Source organism: Drosophila hydei, unplaced genomic scaffold (genome assembly GCF_003285905.1).
Source record: "Drosophila hydei strain 15085-1641.00,03,60 unplaced genomic scaffold, DhydRS2 tig00000172-arrow-pilon, whole genome shotgun sequence".
In the NCBI taxonomy this organism is placed as follows: domain Eukaryota; kingdom Metazoa; phylum Arthropoda; class Insecta; order Diptera; family Drosophilidae; genus Drosophila; species Drosophila hydei.
Genome location: NW_022045682.1, coordinates 4,277,051 through 4,302,872, shown reverse-complemented (window position 1 = coordinate 4,302,872; position 25,822 = coordinate 4,277,051). Strand labels below are relative to the sequence as shown.

Below are 25,822 nucleotides of genomic sequence, written 5' to 3'. Positions count from 1 at the left end.
GTCTCGACCATTGCTACCGGCAGCTAATATAAAAATAACTTTATACGCCTTCACACCTCCTCACCAAACCTGTCCCTACTCGCCCCGCCCTTAAGCTCTCAATGTTTTATTGAATGCACATACACCCACTCATATTTAAACCTCAAAACTCAATTTTCTTTCACACACACAAAAAACGGTAAAAAGTTAATGAAGCGTACCTCAGATTGAAGGCGACCCCAAAAGATGTTCTCGCACCGTAACACCTTGCTAAGAGCCGTTAAAAATCGCTCAAACATCTTTCCCATCTTCTTTTTAATCAAACTTGCGGCACACTAAACCACATTAATTCATTTTTACTGTATATTATATGGATGTATGTCTGACCAGAATTAGGTTCGTTTAGCTAAATATAGGAATTAAGTGTCTCACAGAAGAGACAGAAGAAGTTCTGTCGCCGCCTGAAACAAAAGTCAATTTACTTCAGCGTGAGCGCGATTATTCAATTTGGGAAAGTACTCAAAATTGGGGAACTAAAGAAAGAAATATATTTAAAGAGATATATAAGTGTGTAAAGTTGTTTATAAATTGGGATTGCTGAGAAAAAATGTTTATATTATATGCGAGGTTTGCTCAAAAAGCAGCCCGAACTTTAAATTAAATTTTCGATGTTTTTTTGATATTATGTTGGCTCACATATTCCTCACTTACGCCGACAACTACGGCCATTTTGAATGCTCAATTAACTTCTGACAGCTGTTTTGGATGAACTTGTTTTGGCCCGTCTTCGATTTTTGTTTATTACGGAAAGTGTAGCAACGAATCTGTAACGAATTATTGGCGAAACACCACATCCTAATGATGGCGCAGTCAACATGTTCCCCAGATCTGCTCCCTATGCTAAAATTGAGTAAATAAAGACGAACTCGAAAGACGTGCTGAACAAAATAACACTTTGCATCTGATATTTGAATGTGGATTACTTTGAACGAGACCAAAAAGATATGCTTGAATATATTTAAAACTATAGTTTAAAAAAAAAAACTTATTTATAAATAAATAAATAAAAAATATTATGCATAGTAAAAATAAATATATAATTATTTTAAATATCTTAAAATGTCTATCATAATTGTACAATTATATAATTATTTATTGTGTGACCACATCAAATATTTTATACTAAACTTTTTATGATGTTGACTAAGCTACATCATCGATATGCGCTAATATGTTGATAATCTCATGAGTAGCCCTATTATTCAGCGACATGCGATCAGTTTATGATATATGAGCTTACTATTTATAGACTAATTCATCTATAAATACGTAACTGAACTGAACTGAACTTTTAATTGAAATGGAAGAGCGACAATAGTCGAAAAATTAACGACATTTAATTGGTTTGCATGATAAAGCTGCTGATCTATAGATCTCTCTGTTTATCTCTTCACTGTCTCTCTCTCTCTCTCTTTCTGCTTAGTAAAGCATGCGATCAGCTGTAACAAGTGGAATAATACCAATTCCGTAGCTGAGCAAAAAAACTTTTCCATTTCAAGCTCATGCACTTTGCTTCTGTTATGCAGTGTAATACGAGATTCTCTTTTATATATAGCTATAATATATATTATATAATATATATATATATGTAAATATCTTGACTACGCAGTAGTTGTTTATAGAGCCATGGTCAACCGCAAGGGCTGCACTTGGCTTTTATTAAAATTGTGCTCAGAGTTTATATGAGTATAATCAAAATCTCAGGTGTCTGCTGTCACCCGGTACTTCTTTATTGTTTGGCACGATTTTCAAATAGGGTTTTCAATTACCCATTCAAAGCGTTTATGACGTCACGTAGCGGAACTTAAATTTCAACTGAATTGCAAAAACTTTTTGGCAAGCGAAAAATTGAGTTTGCTTTGCTTGAGTTTGCTACGACACAGAAAATTACTTTGATATGATTTCGAATGTATGCATATACAATTATTTATGCAAATTGTATGAATAATTAAATTAAAATCATATTACATGCAAACAAGCATATAAAAAATAAATATTAATGAACTGAAAATTGATTGAGAACATATTATTAACATTAATCATAGAACTAATTACAACTATATTATATCATTTCTAGATGTTCTGTAACTGAACAATGAGTATCCGGGTTTTTATCTTACATATATATTAACTGAACAAAGAAAATTCGAAATCCAACTTTAGAGAAAATTAACAATCTATACATTACTAATATAACAAACAATATGTTTATTTCATTTTTCTTTTACATTTGAAGTAAAAGAAAAATAGTAAGACAAGAGTAAAATAAAGTATTTAAAAAAAATGTTAATTTAATCTAACTAATACACTCGATTGGTTGAAATGCTAGGGCATGGACAGATCACATGCGTTATCAAAGGCAGCGCAGAATAACTGTCAAATATGATAAATCAAGTGTAATTGAAAGAAGTGCGAATAAGCCAACGCCAGCTATGAAAACGGAGGCGCATGACAGAAGCACAAAAGAAAACCGAAACACAGAGAGAGAGGGAGATAGAGAGAGCCACAAACAATAAAGTAAACACGCAAAGGCAAAATTAAAAGAACAAAAAAATAGTTGGGCTTTTTTGGGCTTGTATTAAGAGAGGCAGAGAGCGCGAGCGAGAGGGCGACAGGGAGTGATAGTGTATGTGTGAACGAGCAACAATCAAGTTTGAGTGACAGTTATGTTGAGCAGATCTCGGATCGGTTAAGCTCAGCTCGTTGAGCTGCATGTGCATCGAGCGGGGAGGGGTGGGAACGCACAAATGCGAATAATGAGCAAAGCGCAGATGTCAAAAACAAGAACAAAACTACAGTAAAATTCAGTTTTTTTCATTTCTTTTTTTACTTTTGTTGGTGTAGCTATTTATTCGACTGGCGATGCCAACAAAATAGGGTAAAAAATTGTGCATGCTAGTTAGTAACGCGAGGGCGACCCATCGATGCAGTGGGGCAGTCGCATTTCGAGCGCAGCCGAAAGTGAATGTGAACTAACCAGAACAGTGAAAAACAATAAATATTAATAATAATAAAAACTATAAAAATTTTTTCAAAACCAAATACTCTTTGCAGAGTAGTAAATATATATAAATATATATATATCATATAATACTTATTAATTTAGTGTCTCATATTTTGGGTGCCCCTAGTGCAAGTCAAACTACGCTTTAAGCATGTCTTACAATTACAGCAATCGCTGTGAGGATAACCCATACGAGGATGAGTATGAGCAACCACTTTCCATCACTCCCGCCAACTTCCTCTCTCACTTTTTCTGCCTCTCTTCTTAACTCTCCTTCGACCCACTCAAGCAGCAAATTCGTTTAGGCCCATTGACCATGTTAACCTGACCAAACGAAAAAATTAAGTGCGTCCTCTTAACAACAAAATCAATGGCTAACAATTTGCTGTGGGTTCCATTTGACGACTAAACAATCAACGTGCCACGATTATTCCGAGAAATGTGACAAGATAGCAAAAAATAAGAGAGAAATATGTGAAAGAATTTTTATTTTATTTCCATCTTTATATCGTTTTAGTCAGAATTGATAAATTATTCATGATAATATGATTACTTATAACTTATCTTGGAATATCCTGAAGTATTCTTTCGCTAGAAACTTTTTACTGAAGTCTAAAAGTCAATGATGCCAGACTCAGCAACTAGTGATACCCTGTACAACGTTTTTAAGATGATAAAATAGTTTTATTTATTTATTTATAAAAAAAATATATTTAAATTTTGTATTATTTTTGAATATTTTTTTCTATCATAGAAGAAATTTTTTATGCAGATATAGCTCTATATATACTATGTATATACATATACTATATATAACAATCAGATTCAAGCAATTCCAGGTATATTATAATTTAACTAGATTTACGACACTCAAAATCAAGCAAATAGGCACGATAATATATAGCTATAGCTATATATATATTTATATATATAATATATATACATATATACACCTATTTGCAGCTATATAACAATTTATTTAGGAAAGTCGGAAAGATCATCTACAGACTTTTTCATACACGAGCAAAGCGAAATTTAGCTGGAATTGACCCATTATACAAGTGGATATATATATTATATAGATCGGACGAAACTTTTGATGGCTTTTGTTTTATCTTTATTCTTGCGTGCAAAGTCATCAGCTAAATTTAACTAAATATAATTTATGACATTTATGTAGATGGCATTTGAGTAGATGAGTATGAAGGTCTTGGTAGGCTTATTCATCCAGCCGATTCTCATTTTTGCAAATTTCAAACATTTGACTCGGAAGTGCCTGACTGGGAGATACGCTGAAGAGGTAATCCATATATATAAATATATATATATATATATATATATATATATATATATATATATATATATATATATATGTATAATATGAGAGATAAGCGAGAGGGATATCGATTTCATTGGATGAAATAAGTTATCGATTATTTAAAACAAACTTAAGTTGAGCATGTTTAGGAAGTTGGTCATGCATACTCATAGACAGGTGGTAGGGCAAGCAGTTGAATGGATAGAGACAGACAGATGAGCAGACAAGTGGGTAGTCAGGCATAAGGATAGACATTCGTACAGACAGACAAGTAAGCATAGATATAGATATAAGACGGATTGACGCACAGATAAGACTCCATTGAATCGTCGTTTGAACCTGAACACGAATGGACTCAACTCCATATGCTTGTTACACAAAACAAAATCCATATACCCGAATTGAGCATTGCCAATGGGTTCAGAACATAAAAACATTTCCAATGATTTATATATTCTTTTCAGAGTCCCAGCTGTGTGTGTTGACAATCTAATTGCTGGGAAAATGTCATTAAACTCGCATTTCAGTTGTAATTGAATACAAAGACGCATTTGCCAGATAGACCAGATAGACGACTTATTAGCTCCACTTCTTGCCTGGTCTTGTCTTCTCGTGGCTTGCCTTGTGCAGCTGCTATTCACAATAAATCCAAAGTCGACCTTAAAGCTTGCCTAATTAAGTCCATTTCAAATTAGTGACTCTCTCGCTCTCTCTCTCTCTCTCTCTCTCTCTTTCTCGTTTTCTCTCCTCTGTGTCTCTTGCTGCCTTTGACTTTGATTGAGCCTCGGCCAACAATTTGCATAAGAATTGAAATATTTTGCAAGACCTTCAATTAGCCATCTTGCTCATTTACATATAAAAACTGTAATTAGCCAAATGCAAATGCAAATCGATTACAAATTTTAATTGCTAAAATTTTACAGCTAATTAAATTTACTAGCAAGGTATTTTTTAAAATTTCATGCAACATTTTTTTCTAAATATATTTAATTTTTCATTTTTGTTATTAATATGTGTAATTTTTTAATTATTCGTATATGAATGTTGCTAAACGACGCAAAACTCAAGAAATATTTCCTAGTTTTTGCTTTAAACAGCTTTAGTTACATTAATTAACATTAACATGCGAGACAAGTTTATCAATTAGATTAATTTAACCTAAAGCCAAGGCCTGGTTCTAAGCACTAAACCATATTTAACATTTTGAATTTTAGTTAGATTGTTGGTAAGAAAATTAAAATAATATAAGGGAATATAACAAAAAGAAAAATGAGATAAACTAACAAAATAAATAATAAAAATCAAAAAAATAAATAAAAATAATATTAAAGAAAAATAATAACAAATAAAACAATAATAATTAAAAAAAATATTAGCCCAATAAATATTAACAATTAATCAAAAAATTCAGCTTGTGACAAAGCTAAAAAGCTTACTTTTTATACTATTTAATTTTAGAAAACAGAAACAAAATAATAAAAATAAAGTGCAAATGATAAAATAAAAAGAATAAATATTTATGTCATATGAAAAATATTTTTCATAATCTTTTTCTTGGCTATAAATTACAATGATTCAGCTGGCATTTGAGATCCTTGTTGCTTGATTACTAAACTCACTTAAGCTGAAATAAGTTCCATTTATGATATGCAATCTGTGATATCTCCAATGTGTAACTTAAGACGTTTCAAATAATAAAAGCACTTCCAACACTTTCGGTTTTCATTTCCATTTTTATTGGATATCATAAGATTTTTTATGTCTGTGTACATTTTCTTGGCAATCACTGAAATCGCATAAATCAAGCTTTTCTATCTTTCTTAGTGACTCGCCTAGCTATAGATTTTATTCCCTACAGTTTTTACATCCTTTAAGCTGCTTACATGAGCTACCCCATTCGATTTCTGCTTTGATTCGAAAACAGTTTTAAGAGATTTTGCTGGAATCGCATCTTTTTAGCCTAATTCCCATTTGGGTCTCTCTATGTCAATCACGTTGACAATCACGCATGCCGAAACCACAATTGAATTGAACAATTTCCCACAGCAAAAAAAATTAAAAGCCCCTTTAAGAACGCATTTTAAGGCAGTTTTGCAAATTGTTGCCCCAAAAAATAAAAAACTGAGAAAAAAATCAATATCAAAGCTCCAGTTTATTGAGCCCACTAGATGAGGCTGAAGGGTAAGGGCACATTTGGCCACGCCCATATACCTGAACAAACAAATTTTTGTATTTATACGCGCGTATTTGTATTAAAGTAATCCTATAACATCTTAACGTCTGTTCCTTTTCTCCTCTTCGTGCTCTTTCTTTTCATGGCTCCCCAACGTGATGCAAACGCACAACTTATGGTCATGACCGCACTCGCCCGGCCGCCCTCTGCCACACCCCCAATTCGCCACACATGCAGCGAAGTAACGGAAGGTGCCTTACAAGTATGGCGCACACTGCCGGAGCGTATACGCCAGGATCCCAGCCTCGCCTCCTTTCAGCAGGAGCATGAGCGTTTACATGGCGGTAAGTCCATCTCTTTTTCTCCCCATTTGAACAAAAGCCATCAGCTTTTTATTTTCTTCTTCTTCTCCTTCTCCATCTACTACTTTTTTATATTTAATGCTAGAAAACATTTATTTCGGCTGTCCCAAATCATATGCTCTATATATTATTCGTGTGCCTAAGTTGAGAGTATTAGGAAAGTATCCCTTAATAAGAGTCTTAGCGGAAATCATATTCAATTTTATACAAATCTCTTGCAGCGATTAGTTATCGATAAATGTTGTGCAGACAAATAATATAGGAAAGATGTGTTCAAGACTGTATTGCATTTTTTATGAAATATATTCACTTAGCTGCAAAATACTTACAAAATACAAAATATATATATTCAACTTATACTGTATTATCGATTATTAATCGAAACGCAATACTTAGTATAAGACAAGCATTATAGCAATCATATATACATACAATTTTATGCTAGCTTCATAAACTACTTAAGACTGTTTTAACCCATATATAATTCGATAAATTATCGATATGAATAAATATAACTTAGCTGGTAGAATAATGTTAGTATATGGGACATCATTAGAAAAGCATTGTATTTGAATAGGTGATTGAATTAAACCCGTAAAAGGCATAAAATAATTTTTATCGATAAATTATCGACAAAAACACAGTTTTCAGCAAAAAGGCAAACTGAATACGTTTCAACTGCTCAAACAAGCGTATTGCAACTTCGACTAGTGAAATAAGTTGTATATACTATTGGGCTTTTATTTTATTTTTATATAGGTACTTGTTTTATTGCTGTAATTATTGTAAAAAATTTTATTACCCACCCGATTCGGCATTGACATTGGCCACAGGCTCAAGTGGTTTTATTTCGTTCATCTTCTTCTTTATCATTTTTTTTGTCGCTGGGTCTCAATTGCGACAATGTTTATCACTTTAAATTGTTTGATGGGCTCTACTATTTTTGGACTTAGCATAATATGCAAATGCCACGGCCTTTATAACTTCCGCGATGCGAAACGACGCGATGCTAATGGAAGCCAAGAATCCAATTGAAACATATTTTCGTGGCGAATTATATTGACGTCGCATATCCTTGTGGTCAATCGGCAAATGGCTTCAGTTCAAGGTCTACTATTACTAAGGACTATTTTTAGACAATTTGTCCATAAACTAATATAATGAAAAAGCCAAAGTCTACTGCTGTCAGTCATCAAAGTCCTGCCGACACGAGCGTAGCCAATGAGCCAAGCGGACCACAAATATTTGCCAATTTCCCTCATGGGTAGATAGAAATTAGATTAGCTAAATTTTGTTGTTAGTCATATTATCAAGTTCATTGCAATTGTCAATGTTATTAAACTTTTGTCATTGTCATTATCATTATCATTATCATTATCATTATCATTATCATTATCATTATCATTATCATTATCATTATCATTATCATTATCATTATCATTATCATTATCATTATCATTATCATTATCTTATCATTATCATTATCATTATCATTATCATTATCATTATCATTATCATTATCATTATCATTATCATTATCATTATCATTATCATTATCATTATCATTATCATTATCATTATCATTATCATTATCATTATCATTATCATTATCATTATCATTATCATTATCATTATCATTATCATTATCATTATCATTATCATTATCATTATCATTATCATTATCATTATCATTATCATTATCATTATCATTATCATTAATCATTATCATTATCATTATCATTATCATTATCATTATCATTATCATTATCATTATCATTATCATTATCATTATCATTATCATTATCATTATCATTATCATTATCATTATCATTATCATTATCATTATCATTATCATTATCATTATCATTATCATTATCATTATCATTATCATTATCATTATCATATCATTATCATTATCATTATCATTATCATTATCATTATCATTATCATTATCATTATCATTATCATTATCATTATCATTATCATTATCATTATCATTATCATTATCATTATCATTATCATTATCATTATCATTATCATTATCATTATCATTATCATTATCATTATCATTATCATTATCATTATCATTATCATTATCATTATCATTATCATTATCATTATCATTATCATTATCATTATCATTATCATTATCATTATCATTATCATTATCATTATCATTATCATTATCATTATCATTATCATTATCATTATCATTATCATTATCATTATCATTATCATTACCATTATCATTATCATTATCATTATCATTATCATTATCCGTGTTATTAGTATTATTATTGTTATTAGTATTATTATTGTTATTAATACAATCGATTTTATTTCTTTATCTTTCGTTACAGATGTGGAGCCTATACCCTCAGAGGACGTCGGACAAGATGAACAGCAGCTACAGCATCGCAATGGCCATGCGGAAGATGCACGTGCGTTCACACAGATCGGCATCAATGTGACCAACGAGGCTGGACAGGTGCAACACGTGCTCGATGGCAGGTTCGTAGTTCTGTTCGACTCGATTGTCAGTTACGTAATTAGTGCAACCAGTTTTCTGTGATACCCCCGCACCTCTAGGGACCTGGAGAACAACAACGAGGATCATCACGATGACAACGAGGCCTACTGCAAGAATAACGTAAGTAGTATTTTCATTGATCGATAAATCGATTGAAATGACATCGATTCATGTTTTATGTTATTAAAAGTAACTGCTTCACTTCTGATAATCCACATAATGCCTTAACACTTGTCCTGTCCTTTGTCTCTTCACAGCTTAAAAAGTATCTAATTTGGTTTAAGATCACGATATTACTTGTGGTCTGGTGCGTCTTTACGGCCTTTCTCATGTCAAACAACGAGCATGTGGATCAGCTAAGTCTGATAAGTGTGCCCAGCAATGGATCAACAAGAGGTGAGCATCAACTTTATTTTAGCATAGTTTTATGAAATGTTCATCGTCTTCAAAATTTGAGCTGATCAAATCTTGGACAGCTTAAGAGTAAGATCCGCTCTCTCCATTGCTCTCTCAGTTACATTATCTCTTGCTCGTCTCTTTCCTTTCCAGTCTTTCCCATCACCACAGCCAGTCTAGAGCGCATTGGCCTAGGTCTACGTGGGCCCTTCCGCTTGCAGGAGAACGAACTGCTGCTGAATGAGAGTGTGCCGCTGCCCGTGCTACGGGTGCAGGTGACACGCAGCTACCTGGATGGCTTGGGCCAAGAGATATACGCTGAGAATGCCAGTCAGACATGGCAACTGGACATTGTGTACTTCGAGATGATCGATGCCACCAAGGATACGAAGAAGTCGCGCACCTTCGAGCTGAAGCCCAGTGACTCAACCTGGCTGGCTCAGTCGAATGGCACGCGACTCAGCTTCGAGTTCAGCAGCAGCATCGAGGGCGAGCTGCCACTGCAGCTAAACGTGGACGAGTCGCCCATCTATAAGGCACACGGCGTGCTCTATGCAGCTGCCGTGCTCTGTGGGCTCTATGTGATGATCATTTGGGAGATCGTGAATCGCACCTTTGCGGCGATCATTGCTTCCACTTTGTCGGTGGGCATTTTGGCGGCCTTGAACTCGCGCCCCTCGATGTCCACAATTATGGGCTGGATTGATGTGGAGACGTTGCTGCTGCTCTTCGGCATGATGATACTCGTTGCCATACTCTCCGAGACGGGTGTCTTCGACTACCTGGCTGTATATGCCTATAAGATTACCAACGGGCACGTTTGGCCATTGATCAACTGCCTGTGTCTCTTTACGGCTGTGCTCTCTTCCTTTCTGGACAATGTGACCACGGTCTTGCTCATGACTCCCGTTACGATACGCCTCTGCGAGGTCATGTCCCTCAATCCGGTGCCGATTCTCATGTGCATGGTCATCTACTCGAATATTGGCGGCGCCTTGACACCTGTGGGCGATCCACCCAATGTTATCATTGCCTCCAATAACTACATATCCAAGAATGTAAGCATACCCAACTATATTTGCAATTCCACTTGTATACCCTGTAAATTGCTTCGGCTTGCAGGGCGTCAACTTTGCTGTCTTCACGCTGCACATGCTGCCAGGCGTTCTGCTGGTCATGGTCCAGACATATTTGCAGCTGCGCTTCAAGTTCCGCAACATCAGCGATCTGCAGTTCAAAGATTCGCCAGAGGTGGAGGAGCTGCGACACGAGATTCATGTGTGGAAACGCGCAGCGGCCAGTTTGTCAGCCTACTCCAAAGACGAGGAGCTGGTGCGTCAGACACTGATGAAGAAGGTGAATCGCTTGAAGCGCAGCCTGAAGAAACGCATGACCGCTGTCATCGAGCCAGCGCCCAACTATCAACAGACTCTGGCCAATCTGCAAGCGAAGGTTAGTTAGTTATACAATATAGTCAGCCCTATCATAATCAACTTATCTTTCTCAATCTATAGTATCCCATTCGCAACAAACAGCTGCTGATCAAATGCACCGCCGCATTGATCTTTGTGATCAGTTTATTCTTCTTGCACTCGGTGCCGGAACTGCAACGGCTGTCCCTCGGCTGGACAGCTCTATTGGGTGCTATATTTTTGATTATACTGGCAGACATTGAGGATCTGGAGGCGATACTAGCACGTGTCGAGTGGTCCACACTACTGTTCTTTGCTGCACTATTCATACTAATGGAAGCTCTGACAGAGCTGGGCCTGATCGAATGGATAGGCAATATGACGGAGGGCATTATTCTGGGCGTGGGCGAGGATCAGCGTCTGATGGTAGCCATATTGATTATACTTTGGGTGAGTAGTATAACTATATGAAAATATATATATATAGTCGTATCTATGTATGTCAAATTATAGGTATCTGCTATTGCCTCCGCCTTCGTGGACAACATTCCGCTGACCACGATGATGGTCAAGATCACAATATCCCTGGCTCAAAATAGCACTCTCAACTTGCCTCTGCAACCTTTGGTCTGGGCTCTAGCTTTGGGCGCCTGCTTGGGCGGTGAGTTTGCGATCTATACAAATATATATAATATGTACTATTGGAACTCTAAACATGAACTTTTTTCCTAGGCAATGGCACTTTGATTGGTGCCTCGGCGAATGTCGTTTGTGCTGGCGTCGCCGAACAACATGGCTATAAATTTACATTCCTTGAGTTTTTCAAGTGAGTTCAACAAATTACTTTAACTTACTATCAAAAATCAAAAAATACAACTATAAGGCTTAAGAATTATATGCATATGAATATATCTGTAGCTTAAATGACTTCTTTAAAGAGAGAGCGATTTAGAGAAACAATGAGAGAAAAAGGGGAAAATATTGACAGAGTGGAAGAAACTATAAGGGAGAGAGAGGGAGAGAAAAAGAGATAGACGGAAAGAAAGAGAGAGAGTAAGAGAGAGAGAGAGAGATAAAGAGAGAGAGAGAGAAAAAGAGAGAGAGAGAGGCAGAGAGTAGACCAGAAAAGACAAGAAGAAACAGTGAGACAAAAGAAAAAAAAAGAGACAAAAAGAAAGAGAAAAAGAGAGAATGAGACAACAAAGACAAAGAAAGAGAGAGAAAGAGAAAGAAAGAATCACTAGTGTGCGAGAAAAGCTGAGCAAAAGGAAAACATATGAGAAGCGCTGAGAGAGCCTGAAAGAGAAAAAAATATATTAATTAATGTCAAAATACCTCATAGCACAACTAAATTTTATTTTTTATAAATATATATTCCACATACATTTTAAAACTTGATATAAATAAAACTCTTACTAAATGTTTTTATATTACACTCTTTTCATCTGCAGAGTTGGTTTCCCCATTATGATTGGCAGCATAATTGTGACAACGGGCTATCTTCTCGTCTCGCATTCGCTATTCGCGTGGCATTGATAAAAGGCCCTCAGCTCCCAGGCCCCCAACCCACCCAACTAAATCAACAACAACATCAAAAAAATCGACAACGATTTCTGAACAAGGCGCACTTTACCTCGTTACCTACTGCAAAATAAACAAATGCAAAATGTTAAACATTTGCGACACTAATGAACAGAAAAACGAGCGAAACAAAAACAAAAAAATGAATTTCTATATAAAAGCATACTCTGAGTATGCTAAAAACTAAAAAAAAAACCAATAACTTTATGAGACAAGAAATAAAATATAAATTTAAATTTAAATCTAAAAAAATCACATTTATTTTTACACATCATTGTTAGTGTAGTGCGTAGTCTAAAAACTAAACGAAAGATCAATTTAATTATAAATGTAATTGTAAAAATCAAAGAAAACAAATACAATTAATAATAATAATAATTATACAAATGTCGCTGAACTGTGAAACAATTGTTAAATGTCTTATGTACGAATAATAATAATAATAATGAAATAATAAGAAATATTTTGCTGCTCGTCTTAATTTAATAACAATTTGAAATTGGTTTCCGACAAAACTGCTATAAATGTTGATTGTAAAATTTAGTTATTTAATTTGTTATACATTTAGCTGTAAACAAAAAAAACCAAAACAAAAAAACACAAAAAACAAAGTCAGAAGAACAATAAAAATTTAAATCAATTATTTTAAATGTTGCAAAATACAATTTTGCTGTTGATTTAATAAAATCGGGATTTTAATTAATAAATAATGCCTTGGCCGTTATGTGTCTGTTTATTTTTAAACAAATCTGCAATTTGTTAATCATTTTTGTTTATTTATTATTTGCGCCTGCTGGTATGCAACGCTTTTTAGCGAGCAAACGCAGCGCTAAGTAATGCTGCCCAGTTTCTTTCATAAACATCACTCACAACAGCTTATACTGTCTGCACACCATGCAGAGTGGGACGCTTGTATTAATAGTGGCGTTGAGCTAAGTTTACCTAACAACAGCTTTTCGCCACTTAACAATGCTGAAGAGCTGTGATAGCTGCTTAAGCCCTGTAAGTAATATATGCAGCTGACTAAAAGTATGCAACACTTTTTATTAAAATTTGAAGAAAAACGTTAGGTTGAAAATTAAGCAAAATTAAAAACAAATACTTATGTAAAATATAAAAATATACATATTAATAAATTTTAAATGTATATATTTTTTAAATATTAATAAGCTCTAAATATATAAAAAAAAAATATATATATATATATATATATTAATGACCAAGCATCGTTCAGTTTCCCACACTTATTTATTGGCTGAGCCTAAATGCACGCAATACTTTTTGGGCTCACTTAGCTTACTTAATATATTAATATACGCCGCAAAGCAAGAAGCATTTTTTGTTCATTTGAAATTTGAAAAAAAGATTTTTTTTTAAATTTCAGACATCTACAAATTCAATTTAGCTACCTAACACTGTCGTACTCAAGTCAAAACTTTCTTCATTTTTAACTGAAGTTTATCATTTGCAGGTGCAGTAAAATTGTCAACGTTTAAGTATCTTCGATGGGCGAGGTGCAAATAAACACCAGCCGGTCATGCGTTGTCAGTTATGGCCCAAAGCTGTTGGCCAATTGTTTGCAATTCATGCATTGACCGCAACGACTGCGTCTGGCTTTGCACTTCACTCCACTTGCTGCGCTTCAATAGGCAAAGCAATATGCTAGCTAAATAGTTGCGAGTATCCATAAATGCATATGTGTGTGTGTACATTACATAACACTTTGTTGAGGGTAATTAAACATTTAGCTATAGCTCTCAAGCATAGTTCAGCTGCGTTAGTACATAGGTGGGCGTCAAAGGTTTCACTGTCTGTCTTTTAGTTCAACTAATTAGTTGGTTATGCAAATTTCTGTGTGTATATCTTGAGCAGCAGTGCGTAGCACAGCGAGCTTCACTGTACTGTAAAGCAATTTTCGTATTGAATGTATATATATATATAGTGTGTGCAAGGGAAACTGCGATCAATGAACTTGAAAAGCGTGATGATAGATAGATATATATCTATACTATATATAGATACTATGATATCTATATATCTATATACCATATCAGACTATTTAATATACATGCATAGATCTCGTTCAGTTTGAAGTATGTAAAGTTAACTTCAGACAAAGATTTCTTTGCTCCTTCCACACAACTTCATTGATTTTTGAAGGATAATTTTCACTTATACCATTTTCTGCATCAGTTTTTGCCTCACATTTTGACAAAAATATTATTTATATAAATTAATTTTAGTGGACTTAACATCACATTTATTTTGCCATTAAGCAACACTCAGCTCAAATTTCAATTAAAAAAAAAACTTTCATCAAAAAACGTTTTTCGGTTACCACTTGATCAATGCCAACCTTAACTCGAATGAATCATTATTGTCCATATAATTGGGCCAACAGTTTTTTTTTTATTTTCAAAATAAATAATTCAAGCTTGAAAATGCGGTCAAATAACAGGCGAAGACAGCGCAGGACAGGCCCAACGAAACCTTTCACAGATGAGAGACAAATGTGTGTATATAAAATATATATATATATATTTATATATATCATATATATTACCATTCACATGAGCCACGCCCCAACGAAGCAGTTCACAGTGTCGGAGTCGCAAGTGCGCCAAATTTTTCGAACCAAGAGCCGGTCTCTGCTCTCTCTCATGAAACCGAAATTGAGCCCGCGGCCTGATGACTTGTGAGAGTGCGCGACTTAAAGACATCCTGTATGAAGCATAGACTTGTGAGATCAGCAAGAAGCTCTCTCTAATCAATGAAACTTGTTTTCTCTTAATCACAGCTCGCCGAAATCTGATCTCTGTCCATTGATATGTGATTACTTATTATTAATCATTGATCTCTGATCATTGTTCTCTGATCTCTGATCATTGATCTTTGATGTCTGATAACTGATCACAGATCTCTGATCATTGATCTCTGTTCACTGATCATTAATCAGTGATTTCTATTCATTGATCCTTCATTACCGAACTCTAATCACTGATCTGCAATCTTTGATCACTGATCTCTGATCTTTGATCCCTTATATCAGATCCATGATCACTGATCGCATATCTCTTGTGTGTGTATGATCATTAGTCTCTGATAGCTAATCTGTGAGCTCTGTGATCTTCTGTGTTCGCTGATCTTCCTTCAGTGAACTCCAATCTCTATTGTATTTGAATTGTATGTACTCTATACAAAACTAATCTACCCACTCTCTCGATCCTCCCCATTTCTACGCTAAGTACGGGGTATAGACGGTTACGTGATGTTTTGCGAGCTTAAGAGATTGAGATTGAGCTCGAGCTGGAACTGGAACTGGAGCTCAGCTTCAAGTCGAGCTTCAGTTTCAGTTTTAGCTTTTGGCGCGTGTTGCAAGTGCGAGCCGCTGTCTCTCCACTCTCCATTTCAGTTGAAACGCAGACGCGCAGCGCGCAGGTTGTCCGACAGCCAAGCCAATCGCATTGCATCCCATCGAAACGAATTGAATACAAAAACAAACATTAAAAATAGAGAAATGTACGAAACATAACGGTAAAACCGAATCCGGCATTAAGAGGCCCATTTGTATGGGCCTAGTGTAAACGGCAATTTATTTAACTTTTTGGCAAACCCAAATCTGAATTGAAGTCCAAATTGAAATCGAAATTGAAATCGAAATTGAAATTGAAATTGGAAACCAATTGAAATTAGAAAAAAACAAAAATTAAATTGAGAAACGCGCGCGCTTTCATTTTTTTACCAAAAATTTGTATTTGCTCTTTCGATTAGCAACAATTTTGAAATAAGTGTAAATCAAATTTACAGCCATAAACATAACAAACAATAATTATGTAGTCAAGTGTAGTGTGTGAATGCCTTTAAGTTTTCTAAATAAGAATTACAAAATTCCAAAACAAAAGCAAGCAGAAATAAACAATGACAACAGAAGAAGAAAAGAAAGAAAAATAAAACAACGTTTCAGACAAGGCCGCATAAAATAGTTAAAATTCAAAATAAGTAACATGACAGACGTCGTGACTTCGAAATACCCTAGACAAAGTAGCTCATAGAAAGAATAATTTTAAAAAATGTTTTGCAACTAAATTCTCTTTTTTTTTTGTATTCTGAGCATAAATAGAAAAATGAGAAAACGAGAAAATTAATAATAAATTTGAATATTATATATATAAATATATATAATATATAATATATATATATATAATATAGGCTATTATAGATATCTAAATATATACATATTTAAAACTAAAAAATATAAAATTAAATTTTGATTTTCTTATAAACTTCAAACTCAATATCTTTGAATTTATGATCTATATAATCTTAGGTAGACAGATAGATATATAGGTATATGATAGCTAAATAATAGAGAAACTAATTACATTATATCACAAGAGAATTCAGATTCCTTTAGGAGTAACTTAATTAACATAGTAAAGCACCTATCTTGAGATAAAAAATAAACCAAGTTTAAAATAAAGCAAATTTAGTAAAGCACCTGTCTTGAGATAAAAAATAAACCAAATTTAAAATAGCTAAGCAGCTTTTGAGCAAATCAAATGGCAATTACAAAAATTGACATATTATTCTAGAATAATTTTCAATTATTATTTTAAATTAATAATAATTAGATAACTGCCAAAAAAATATCTGTTCTTGAAATCTTCAATATTCTACAAAATTTGTTTATAGACAATGCCAGCTCATAACAATCCTTAGTTATAAGCCACATCTCGAGTTACATAGTTGATCTATTGCTATGGAGCTGCAGCTGATTTTTAAATTGCTGGAAAGTAGGAAAACTGCCAGAGATAAAAAAAAAATAAAGTTGATGTCAACACATACTCATAGATTTCTGATAGAAGAAGAACGAATGGGTTTCCGACTATAATTGCAATCTGTGATTTAGGATCATAAAATTCTATTATCTGATCTTCAATATCCGATATTTGCGCATTAAACTCTGACCTCTGATGCTAGAATAGAAATTCTAGAGACAAAATATAAAACTATTTAGCAAACTCATATAATATATATATTAAATAGCGTATTTATAGTATACATAGATTATATATATACAATGCCACAAGAGTCAGCTCCAATGCCCAATACTCTCCGCTAGGGTATCTCGCGTCGCTGGTAAAACCTTTAAAAAACAAGACAACAACAAAAGCCGCATTGAACAAAAGTGAGAGTGATTTCCAAACACATTTTTCGCCGTCGTTTTTTATATTTTCTGTGTGTTTGTTTTTTGTCCTCTTCTTTTGCTTTGGCTTCGTTTTTTGTTGACGCTTTTTATTAAAGCCAAAATAAAAAAAATATATGCAGCTCGAGACATAGTTGAAATACTTTTTCGTATGACGCATGCGAACAGACTCAAAAAGCCAAAAATGATTATTTGCCAAATGTTGTAATCTGTTTCTGTATCTGGCTATCTCTGTGTGTGTGTGTGCGTGTATTTGTATTGTTATTGTATTTTTACAGTTTCTTAACTGAACGCCGCGTTTCTACCACTTGGCTAAATGCAAGCCACAAATTGCTCGATTGTTGATCATGTTTTGGCCAAAACAACTGCCGCTCACTGTTAGCCAACAGCTGCTGCTGCTTCTACTGCTGCTTGGCCTGCTGCAATGTGAGTACACTGCCACAAATTATAAGCTGACTTCTAATTTTATTAAAAAAATTATTATAAACTGAAAGTTGAAGTACAAATTTGTATGCTAAATAATAAAATGTTTTTAAATAGAAAACAAATTTTTAAGCTTTAAAAAGTGTCTAAGAATTTGGATTTTAGAATTTGTTTAGATAAGAAAAAGACTTATAAATTTAATTATCATAGTAAAGCTAAGATACTTTGAGGCAAGTGCACCCATTAAATGCTTCTAGGAAAACCAAATAAATTTGAAAATTTGAACGAATTATTCACATTTTACATAGCTCAGCAATCAGTGAAAAATTTTTGCAGTTTATTCCGATAAAACTGAATTTGTGCCTCCGCAACAACCGGTTTGACTGCCCAAACGAAGCCAAGCGCAGCCAAAACTCTAGACTTTGCTCTGGCCCGCTTCGATTCGATCCGAAACGACGACCTAGCCTGGCCAGAGCCGCGTAAGCCAAAGACCGGGCCACCAAAGCAAAAATTTTCAGTCTAAAGCTGAAGCTGTTGCCGGTCTTTGTGTCAAGGTCGCGCGTCTCTTGTGTTCATTATTTCTCTTCTTCTTGTTGCCCGTCGCTTGTCGAACTACTTGAATCTGTTAACTTGATTTCATTATCTCCATCTGTTTTATAGTCCCTGAGTGCCATTTGAGCATTTGATACTTAAGAACAGATCAAAGTACACTCCTTAATTATGTGTGCGGCACTCAAGCTGTTGGGTGCAAAGCTATCATCAGTGAGGGAGGTCAGTTCGCTGGAAGAGATAAACGAACAATCGTCGACCCTGAGACAGCACTAAGTTTATAAGTTGAGTTTTGTATGAAATTTAGAAAATTATTTAAAAAACTTGCCTAAAAGCCAAGCTTCACAGATCGTTAAGGGACTACAAAATTGAAGAATTTTTAAGATAAAAAAATCGAATCACATTTTTATACATTCTGCAGAGGTTTTAGAACTTTTGATCGAATTAGAATTTAGCATATTGGAGGAAATGGTAATGGACGAAATTTCTGAATATATATAAGCCATAATGAGTAGTTCGTTAGCTAAACGACATTTATTTCAAACGAATCATATATCATAAAGCCAAATTGCTTGGCAAGTTTTGTGTCAAATTTCATATTAAAGCTTTGAATTGAGAGAGCTTAACTCATGGCTAATGCAGTAATAAAATAGTAACAAAATAATTTGAATTATTTATAACAAGTTTTCTTAAGGCGTAAGTAAAAATAGTTTTTCTTTTACTAATACTACTCTGCGCATAAATATGTCAAAGACAAAGCAACTTTAATATATATGCAAGACTTATATATATTTATATATATATATATATATATATATATATATTATTATGTGTCCAAATATAATTGTCTCTATATGCATCAGTCATAGAGTTTGTGACCTTCGTTGGCATAAACTTAAGAGTTAAAAGCCAGCGAGCTGCCAATTTTAATTGTTGTATAACTGCTTAGCCGCAAACCAGGCCTCACTCAAACAGCATACCAAGCCCTAAAACAAAAGCTCAGCCCATAAAAACGTTTTGTTGCGCAACACAAAAGGCGAGCTTCGGACTTCAAAACGTATTGCAAGCTGTCCGATAGAGCTAAGACTAAGAGTTAAGCGTCGATTAATTGGTATTGAAATTAGTTAACAAGATTTAGTGTATAATATATTATTAAATATATTATTCAAATTAAAATTATTATTTTTGAATAAAGACTAAAAACTATAAATTTTTAAAAATTATTTTTTTTTTATAATGAAGCTGACCAAATAAGAGTGATATGAAAAGAAAGTGTAATAAAATAAAGACAGTAAAATAATATTAAATATTCTTAACTGTATTTTACAGCTATTACCATGACATTATATTTAAAATAGCATTTCTTTCTTATAAATATCTTAGTCCTGCTAGCAGTGCTTTGGGCATAAGGCAGTGCAACAAAAGAAATGCAACGTAATTTTGGTTAGATTTTTAAAGAAATTTTTATTCATTGAGATACGAAATAATTTATAATTAAATGGCAAATAGTATTGAATTTTTCAGGTACTATATGTTGTCAATATTTGAAGCCAGTGCTAGGATATAATTATCGAAAGTACTATCACTCTTATTTGGTCAGCCTCAAAAATTCAAATTTGTTAGCAAATATGTATGTATTATGTATATATACATACATATACATATACATACATATACACTAGTTTAATTCATATATAAAAATTAAACATTTGTTTTTGCAGCTGAAAACGTGAATGGATTTATCGTGCCCCAAGAGCTGCAGTCGGCGCTCTCGCTAGTTTACTCCAATATACCGCCCATTAAAAAAGGTGAGTAAGGACCAGCACAAATCAGATATGACTTATTTTCACGATATACATCTGTTTCTATCTCTCTCTTTCTTCATGCAGGCACTGATTCGCGTCTTGGTTTCGGCTTTCGTCTTGGCGAGCATGCGGATTTCCAGGTGCTGCTCGAGCTGGGGCCACAGAAGAACACGCGTCCCTTAGGTGATTCCAGCAAGGATGATCAGTCGTTCAATAAGCGACAGGTGAGCGCCAGCGATCAACGAGCACATCTACGCCAGCAGCAGCTAATGACCAGCACGGAGCGCAATGCAGCCAGCTGGCTGGAGAGTTGGTCGAATGGCATGAAGCCTCAGCAGCAGCCAAAATCCAAGTCGAAGCCCAGTCACAAGCAGGCCACAAAGCAGACACTGCCCACTCGCGCACCTTTACCAGCTGATGCAGTGCAGCAGCTGCAACAGCTCTACAAAATGGCCACAGAAGCAACACTCAGCTCAACTACCACAACGGTAGAGCCCCCAACAAGTGGATCATTAAAGGTCCAAGCTCCAAGTGGTTTCAAATTGCCACCGCCTGCGCTCGAACAAGACACCAACTCCTTGGGCTACAGCATCAAACACACAAAGAGCAGAGACGAAGTCACCAAGGAGCTCATGAATGTCAGTCTAGAGGCTTAGCTTGTATATATATAATAGACATATAAATAAAGGTTTTATATATATTTTTAAAATGTGTAAATATGTGGTTTAACAAGCATTTTTGTTGTAAATATATCCAAATACAATATAATGTATTCTAAATCGAATAAAGGATTACATTAAAATGCCTAATAAAGAAATTAACATTAAAATGTTACTGCAGCTAGAACTGTTACTTGTGCTGTATGTTAACAGGTCGCTTAACACCAACTGCTGTTTCATATTTCTGCATTCTATTTATATCTAAATGCCGTTGCTTCTTTCAGCTCTCCCTTCCGTTTTCATATCTTCACTTTTGATTGTGTCGTGTAAGGGCCCCTTAACATAAAGACATCAATTACCCTCCAACCTTTCGTTTCATACTTCGGCGCTCTGTATCACTCCCATATGTCGTTGCTTATTTCAGTACTCTCTTTGCAAATACTTGCAAGCAGCGGCTCAACATATTGTTAACATCGTGTGTGGGCCCCTTAACAGCGCAGCTGTTAACAGAGTGTGAGGAGAAACCGTTATCAGATGGAACAACAACAAGGCGCCAAACGTATTGCAGTTTCCAGTGCAAAGAAGATCGTTGCAGTTGTCGAACGTTTGTTTTTTGCGCACGAAAAAAACAAGTTAGATTAACCTATATGTAAAAGGGTGTGCGTAAGATCTGATGTGAAGTACATACATATAAGTATTTGTCTGTGTATATATGTATATATATGTCTATTTGTGAACTAAGTAATATAACAATTTAAATACAATGTTGGATGCGGCTGCTGTGTTTTTTACAATAACAATTCCCACGGCCCAAGAGGAGCAGCGCCTGAAGGATGCCTACAGGCGGCAGATCCACATGAATGGCTCCATCGGAGTCATGGGAATCAACAATGCTGGCAGTAGTCCGGGCACAGAAACGGCAATCGATACTGGAACGGGAACGTTGAGCATGTCATTGTCTGCCTTTGACGAGCAGAGCCTCCGTTTGTTTGAGTCACCTAGCGTGGCCGCGACAGGGGGCGGGGCAATGGGTGATTGCAGACGTCGCTTGCCAACGCAGCTGACAAATGTCTCTGAGCGCGCCGAGCTGTTAGACTTACCTCTAGATTCAGCCATGGAGCACGTGCTGCAGCAGCTATTGCGCAAATTTCAAATAACGAATGCGCTTTGGCTGCGCAGCATGGATGGCGCCAGCTATCAGATCACATTTACTCTAGAGCTTAATGAAATCTACGAGAATCTCTACGACGCACTGCAGCTTTGGGGCATCGGAGATCGTGAGGGCTCCGCTGTGTCTGTCATGAATTGCATTGCCTCAAAAACTTATCAAACGAATTCGACAAAAACGGACAAGCAGCCGACGGCGCACAGCGAGTGAGTACAGTGAAGGCAAAATAGTTGCACTGAAAACTCGCACATACAAACTTTTTTATTGCAGTGGCAACAACAATCAAAATGCCCAGAAGCAGGGCACCTGGAATCGATTTATGAACTCTGTGCGTTCCAGACTGAACGTGGCCCAAATTGTACGAGATGTTCGCCTGGATGCGGCCATCACTTTTGACTTTTGCATACTCCTTGTCTCGGCAGCGTAAGTTGATCAAAAGGGAGAGGAGATCCTGAGAAACGATCACTGGACAAATGAATAAAAATTCTCAAATATCGAATCATGTCAAGTTGCACCTCAATTAGCTTGTCTAATCCTCTCAAGAGTCGAGCTTCTACCTGACTCAGATCAGTTTCCTGCATTATATCATTGAATAGAGCAATATTACATTGTATATATAACAGACTCTGTATATATATATATATATATACATATATATGTATAGCTGATCTGATTTGCAATAAGCGAGCAGAAGACATCCAATAGGATCTTATCTTATCTTATTGACTGACTAATCCTCTCAAGGTTTTACCTTGTGCCAATGCAATGTTAGATTAGCTATATGTAAATTTTGGATACTCTCATTGTCTCTACATTGCTCCGCTAGAACATATGCAATCTTGACTTCAACCCCCGCTTCATCTATAAATATCGACCAGTAGTTGTCATCCATATGCCAATCCCCTCGAGCTTTTACTTATTATAAACTCCATACATTCACTTGACACTCCACCAGCAAATCATCTTCAAACATTTCTCTAACCACATCTTTGTCCTCCTCTCTTTCTGCAGCATCTTGGCGTCTTTCGGACTAATAGAGGACAGTACCATATTTTTGGCGTCCAGCATGCTAATCTCTCCTTTGATGGGACCCATTATCGCCGCCATTTTTGGCACTGTGATCAAGGAGCGTTCACTGTGGCGACTGGGCATGCGCAATGAGCTAATTGGCATACTGTTGGCCACCTTAGTGGGATTTCTCTTTGGCCTCGTTGTCTGCACCACGGATAAGAAGTATGGTATAGGCGAGGGATTAACGGAGGAGATGCTCTCCCGCTGTGATCTACATTCGCTGATTGTGGGCCTCTTCACGGCCATACCTTCTGGAGCAGCGGCTGCTATTGGCATACTGGGCGGTAATATTGGTTCGCTGGTGGGCGTGGCCATATCGGCCTCGCTGCTGCCGCCAGCTGTCAATTCTGGTCTCCTCTGGGCTTTGGCCTGCATTTACAAGCTGTATGAAAAGGACGATACGCTCTATGTAGATGTGGTCAAGTCACGCACCTATTCTCAGAACCAGGCCACAGAGCTGGCTATCCTTGGCGGCATTAGCATGTGCTTAACTCTTTCTAATATCCTGTGCATCTACCTTATGGGCATTCTGGTGTTGAAGGTTAAGCAGATTGCTCCAGTGATTGGGCGCAGCAATCGTCAATTCTGGATGCACGACATTAAGGTGTCTAGGGGAGATGCTGCTATTATTGATGAGCTGCTGGCAGATCTGGCTAAAGAGGATAATCACGGCGATATCCTACGGCATCTGGATGAGGCTGCATATCAGCATACCTGGTCGCCGCGTAGCATACGACACAGTTTCTCCATGCAACCGGGCGTAGCCACCATACATCGACTCGAGCAGCTCTATACGCAATCTTTGACAAAGCCGCCTGAGAGGAGGCCACCGACACATCAATCAACAATAGAGAGGCGTCACACGCTGCGCTTGACAACTGATGAAACTCCTGTAAGAAGACGACTCCTCTGCCTAGCATCAAATCATATTCGAAACCTTCTCTTGTCTATTTTCAGCGTGCTCGCATTTCCAGCATGCCCTCATATAGAGCAGCGCAGCCGGAGAGAATTGATACCAGTACTCGCATTACGGTACCTTCTGTTCCACGTTTTACAGTCACACCCGCTTCAGAGGAGCTGCTGAAGCATTAGTTTTAAATATTTAATGTTTAATGTTTAACAAAAGTTGTTGTTTGGCAAATTAGAAACTGAAAATGTGTCTATGTCTGACGATCTTGTTTGGTCTGGCTTCGTGAACGTTTCAGCTGCAGCCGCTGCCTGACCGCCTTCTCCTGACGGCGACGCAGCTTCTCCAGAGTTTCCTCACTGGGTGCCACTGGCTCATCGAGCTCCTGGGCGCGTATTAGCGAGCGCAGCTTCTCCAGCGCATCTGCTAGATTCATTTGCTGGGAGCGAGTCAAATCGCTTTTAATAAAATAGTAGCCTTCTTTGTTGAGCTTGTTCGCCAGCGACTTGAGTAACTTTTCGCGAGTCTTCTCTGGTATCCATTGCGCCTCCGAGAGCTTGAAGCGCACATCGACTTTTGTATTGGAGGTATTCACGTGCTGGCCACCGGGACCGGAGCTGCGACTGTAGCTGATCTCTAGCTTATCCATGGGTATATAGCCATTGAATTTGTCGCCACTACCAGGCTGTAAATATACAGAGATTACCAACTTTTCACAGATTTCCAAAGTAAATAAAAATATTTACAGGTGGAGGCGGCGGAGTGTAAAGCTGTAGACGCGCATTTGGATAGATTTTATCTAGAGACAAATCACTTTTGTAGGACAACTGACGACCAAGCAGGGCAGCACTTCCATATGATTTGTGGCTGTGATGCAGCACGCTTATAAAAGCACAGGTTATTTTATTCATGTTTTCAATCTATATTAAACTAAATGCAGACCGCCTGTTACGACAGAAACAAGCCAGTGTTGCCAACTAAACCAATTAAAACAGTGCTAACGATAAGAAATAGCTGTTTATGGCTAAAATAAAATATGGCTAGAAGTCAGAGCTGCCAACTATTGCACTTGTTAATAGCAACAAATGGTTAAGATACATAGAAGCGTTAATTATTTACAAAAAGTTGAAATTAATTTTTTATTTAATCTTACTTAAAAAGGAGTTTAATAAGTTTAGTGCATAATATGTGATATAAATAAATAGTGAATTTCCCGAAA

The 25,822-nt window shown here is 35.9% G+C and overlaps 4 protein-coding genes across 7 annotated transcripts in view; 3 read left to right on the top strand and 1 right to left on the bottom strand.

The window, feature by feature from the left end:
- LOC111591954 (P protein) overlaps positions 1-12,967 on the top strand; it is a 29,434-nt gene extending 16,467 nt beyond the window's left edge. For 3 of the 4 annotated variants that reach the window (XM_023303888.2, XM_030223334.1, XM_023303889.2), the window contains 10 exons: positions 6,772-6,878; positions 9,257-9,407; positions 9,486-9,546; positions 9,684-9,822; positions 9,976-10,880; positions 10,945-11,274; positions 11,337-11,684; positions 11,748-11,895; positions 11,967-12,060; positions 12,686-12,967. In XM_023303888.2, the coding sequence (XP_023159656.2) occupies positions 6,772-6,878; positions 9,257-9,407; positions 9,486-9,546; positions 9,684-9,822; positions 9,976-10,880; positions 10,945-11,274; positions 11,337-11,684; positions 11,748-11,895; positions 11,967-12,060; positions 12,686-12,770 (2,368 nt within the window). In that variant the 3' untranslated portion in view covers positions 12,771-12,967. Of the gene's footprint in view, positions 1-2,946; positions 3,245-6,771; positions 6,879-9,256; positions 9,408-9,485; positions 9,547-9,683; positions 9,823-9,975; positions 10,881-10,944; positions 11,275-11,336; positions 11,685-11,747; positions 11,896-11,966; positions 12,061-12,685 lie in introns of those variants that run through there. The other variant, XM_023303890.2, reaches the window with a different exon arrangement.
- Positions 12,968-16,243: 3,276 nt separating this feature from the next.
- Positions 16,244-21,468, top strand: LOC111591961. Its single transcript, XM_023303904.2, has 4 exons — positions 16,244-16,334; positions 18,300-18,447; positions 20,715-20,801; positions 20,883-21,468. The coding sequence occupies exons 2-4, from the start codon at positions 18,369-18,371 to the stop codon at positions 21,452-21,454; spliced, it is 738 nt and encodes a 245-aa protein (XP_023159672.1). The 5' UTR covers positions 16,244-16,334; positions 18,300-18,368; the 3' UTR covers positions 21,455-21,468.
- A 294-nt stretch (positions 21,469-21,762) lies between these two features.
- On the top strand, positions 21,763-24,830 carry LOC111591948. The gene is made up of 4 exons (XM_023303881.2): positions 21,763-22,831; positions 22,896-23,048; positions 23,637-24,588; positions 24,654-24,830. Exons 1-4 carry the CDS (start codon positions 22,221-22,223, stop codon positions 24,786-24,788), a joined length of 1,851 nt encoding a protein of 616 aa, XP_023159649.2. The 5' UTR covers positions 21,763-22,220; the 3' UTR covers positions 24,789-24,830.
- On the bottom strand, positions 24,806-25,597 carry LOC111591950 (peptidyl-tRNA hydrolase ICT1, mitochondrial). Its single transcript, XM_023303884.2, has 2 exons — positions 25,350-25,597; positions 24,806-25,288 (listed from the first exon to the last, which is right to left on the bottom strand). Exons 1-2 carry the CDS (start codon positions 25,512-25,514, stop codon positions 24,857-24,859), a joined length of 597 nt encoding a protein of 198 aa, XP_023159652.1. The 5' UTR covers positions 25,515-25,597; the 3' UTR covers positions 24,806-24,856.
- Positions 25,598-25,822: the final 225 nt, after the last annotated feature.

Bases quoted from the DNA above. Each gene is read 5' to 3' on its own strand.
- LOC111591950 (XM_023303884.2), bottom strand. From the start codon at position 25,514: ATGAATAAAATAACCTGTGCTTTTATAAGCGTGCTGCATCACAGCCAC. The intron at 25,289-25,349 runs GTAAATATTTTT...GTATATTTACAG, and splicing joins ACACTCCGCCGCCTCCACCT to CCTGGTAGTGGCGACAAATT.
- LOC111591961 (XM_023303904.2), top strand. From the start codon at position 18,369: ATGTTTTGGCCAAAACAACTGCCGCTCACTGTTAGCCAACAGCTGCTG. The intron at 18,448-20,714 runs GTGAGTACACTG...TTGTTTTTGCAG, and splicing joins GCTGCTTGGCCTGCTGCAAT to CTGAAAACGTGAATGGATTT. The intron at 20,802-20,882 runs GTGAGTAAGGAC...TTCTTCATGCAG, and splicing joins TATACCGCCCATTAAAAAAG to GCACTGATTCGCGTCTTGGT.
- LOC111591948 (XM_023303881.2), top strand. From the start codon at position 22,221: ATGTTGGATGCGGCTGCTGTGTTTTTTACAATAACAATTCCCACGGCC. The intron at 22,832-22,895 runs GTGAGTACAGTG...TTTTTATTGCAG, and splicing joins CAGCCGACGGCGCACAGCGA to TGGCAACAACAATCAAAATG. The intron at 23,049-23,636 runs GTAAGTTGATCA...CTCTTTCTGCAG, and splicing joins ATACTCCTTGTCTCGGCAGC to CATCTTGGCGTCTTTCGGAC.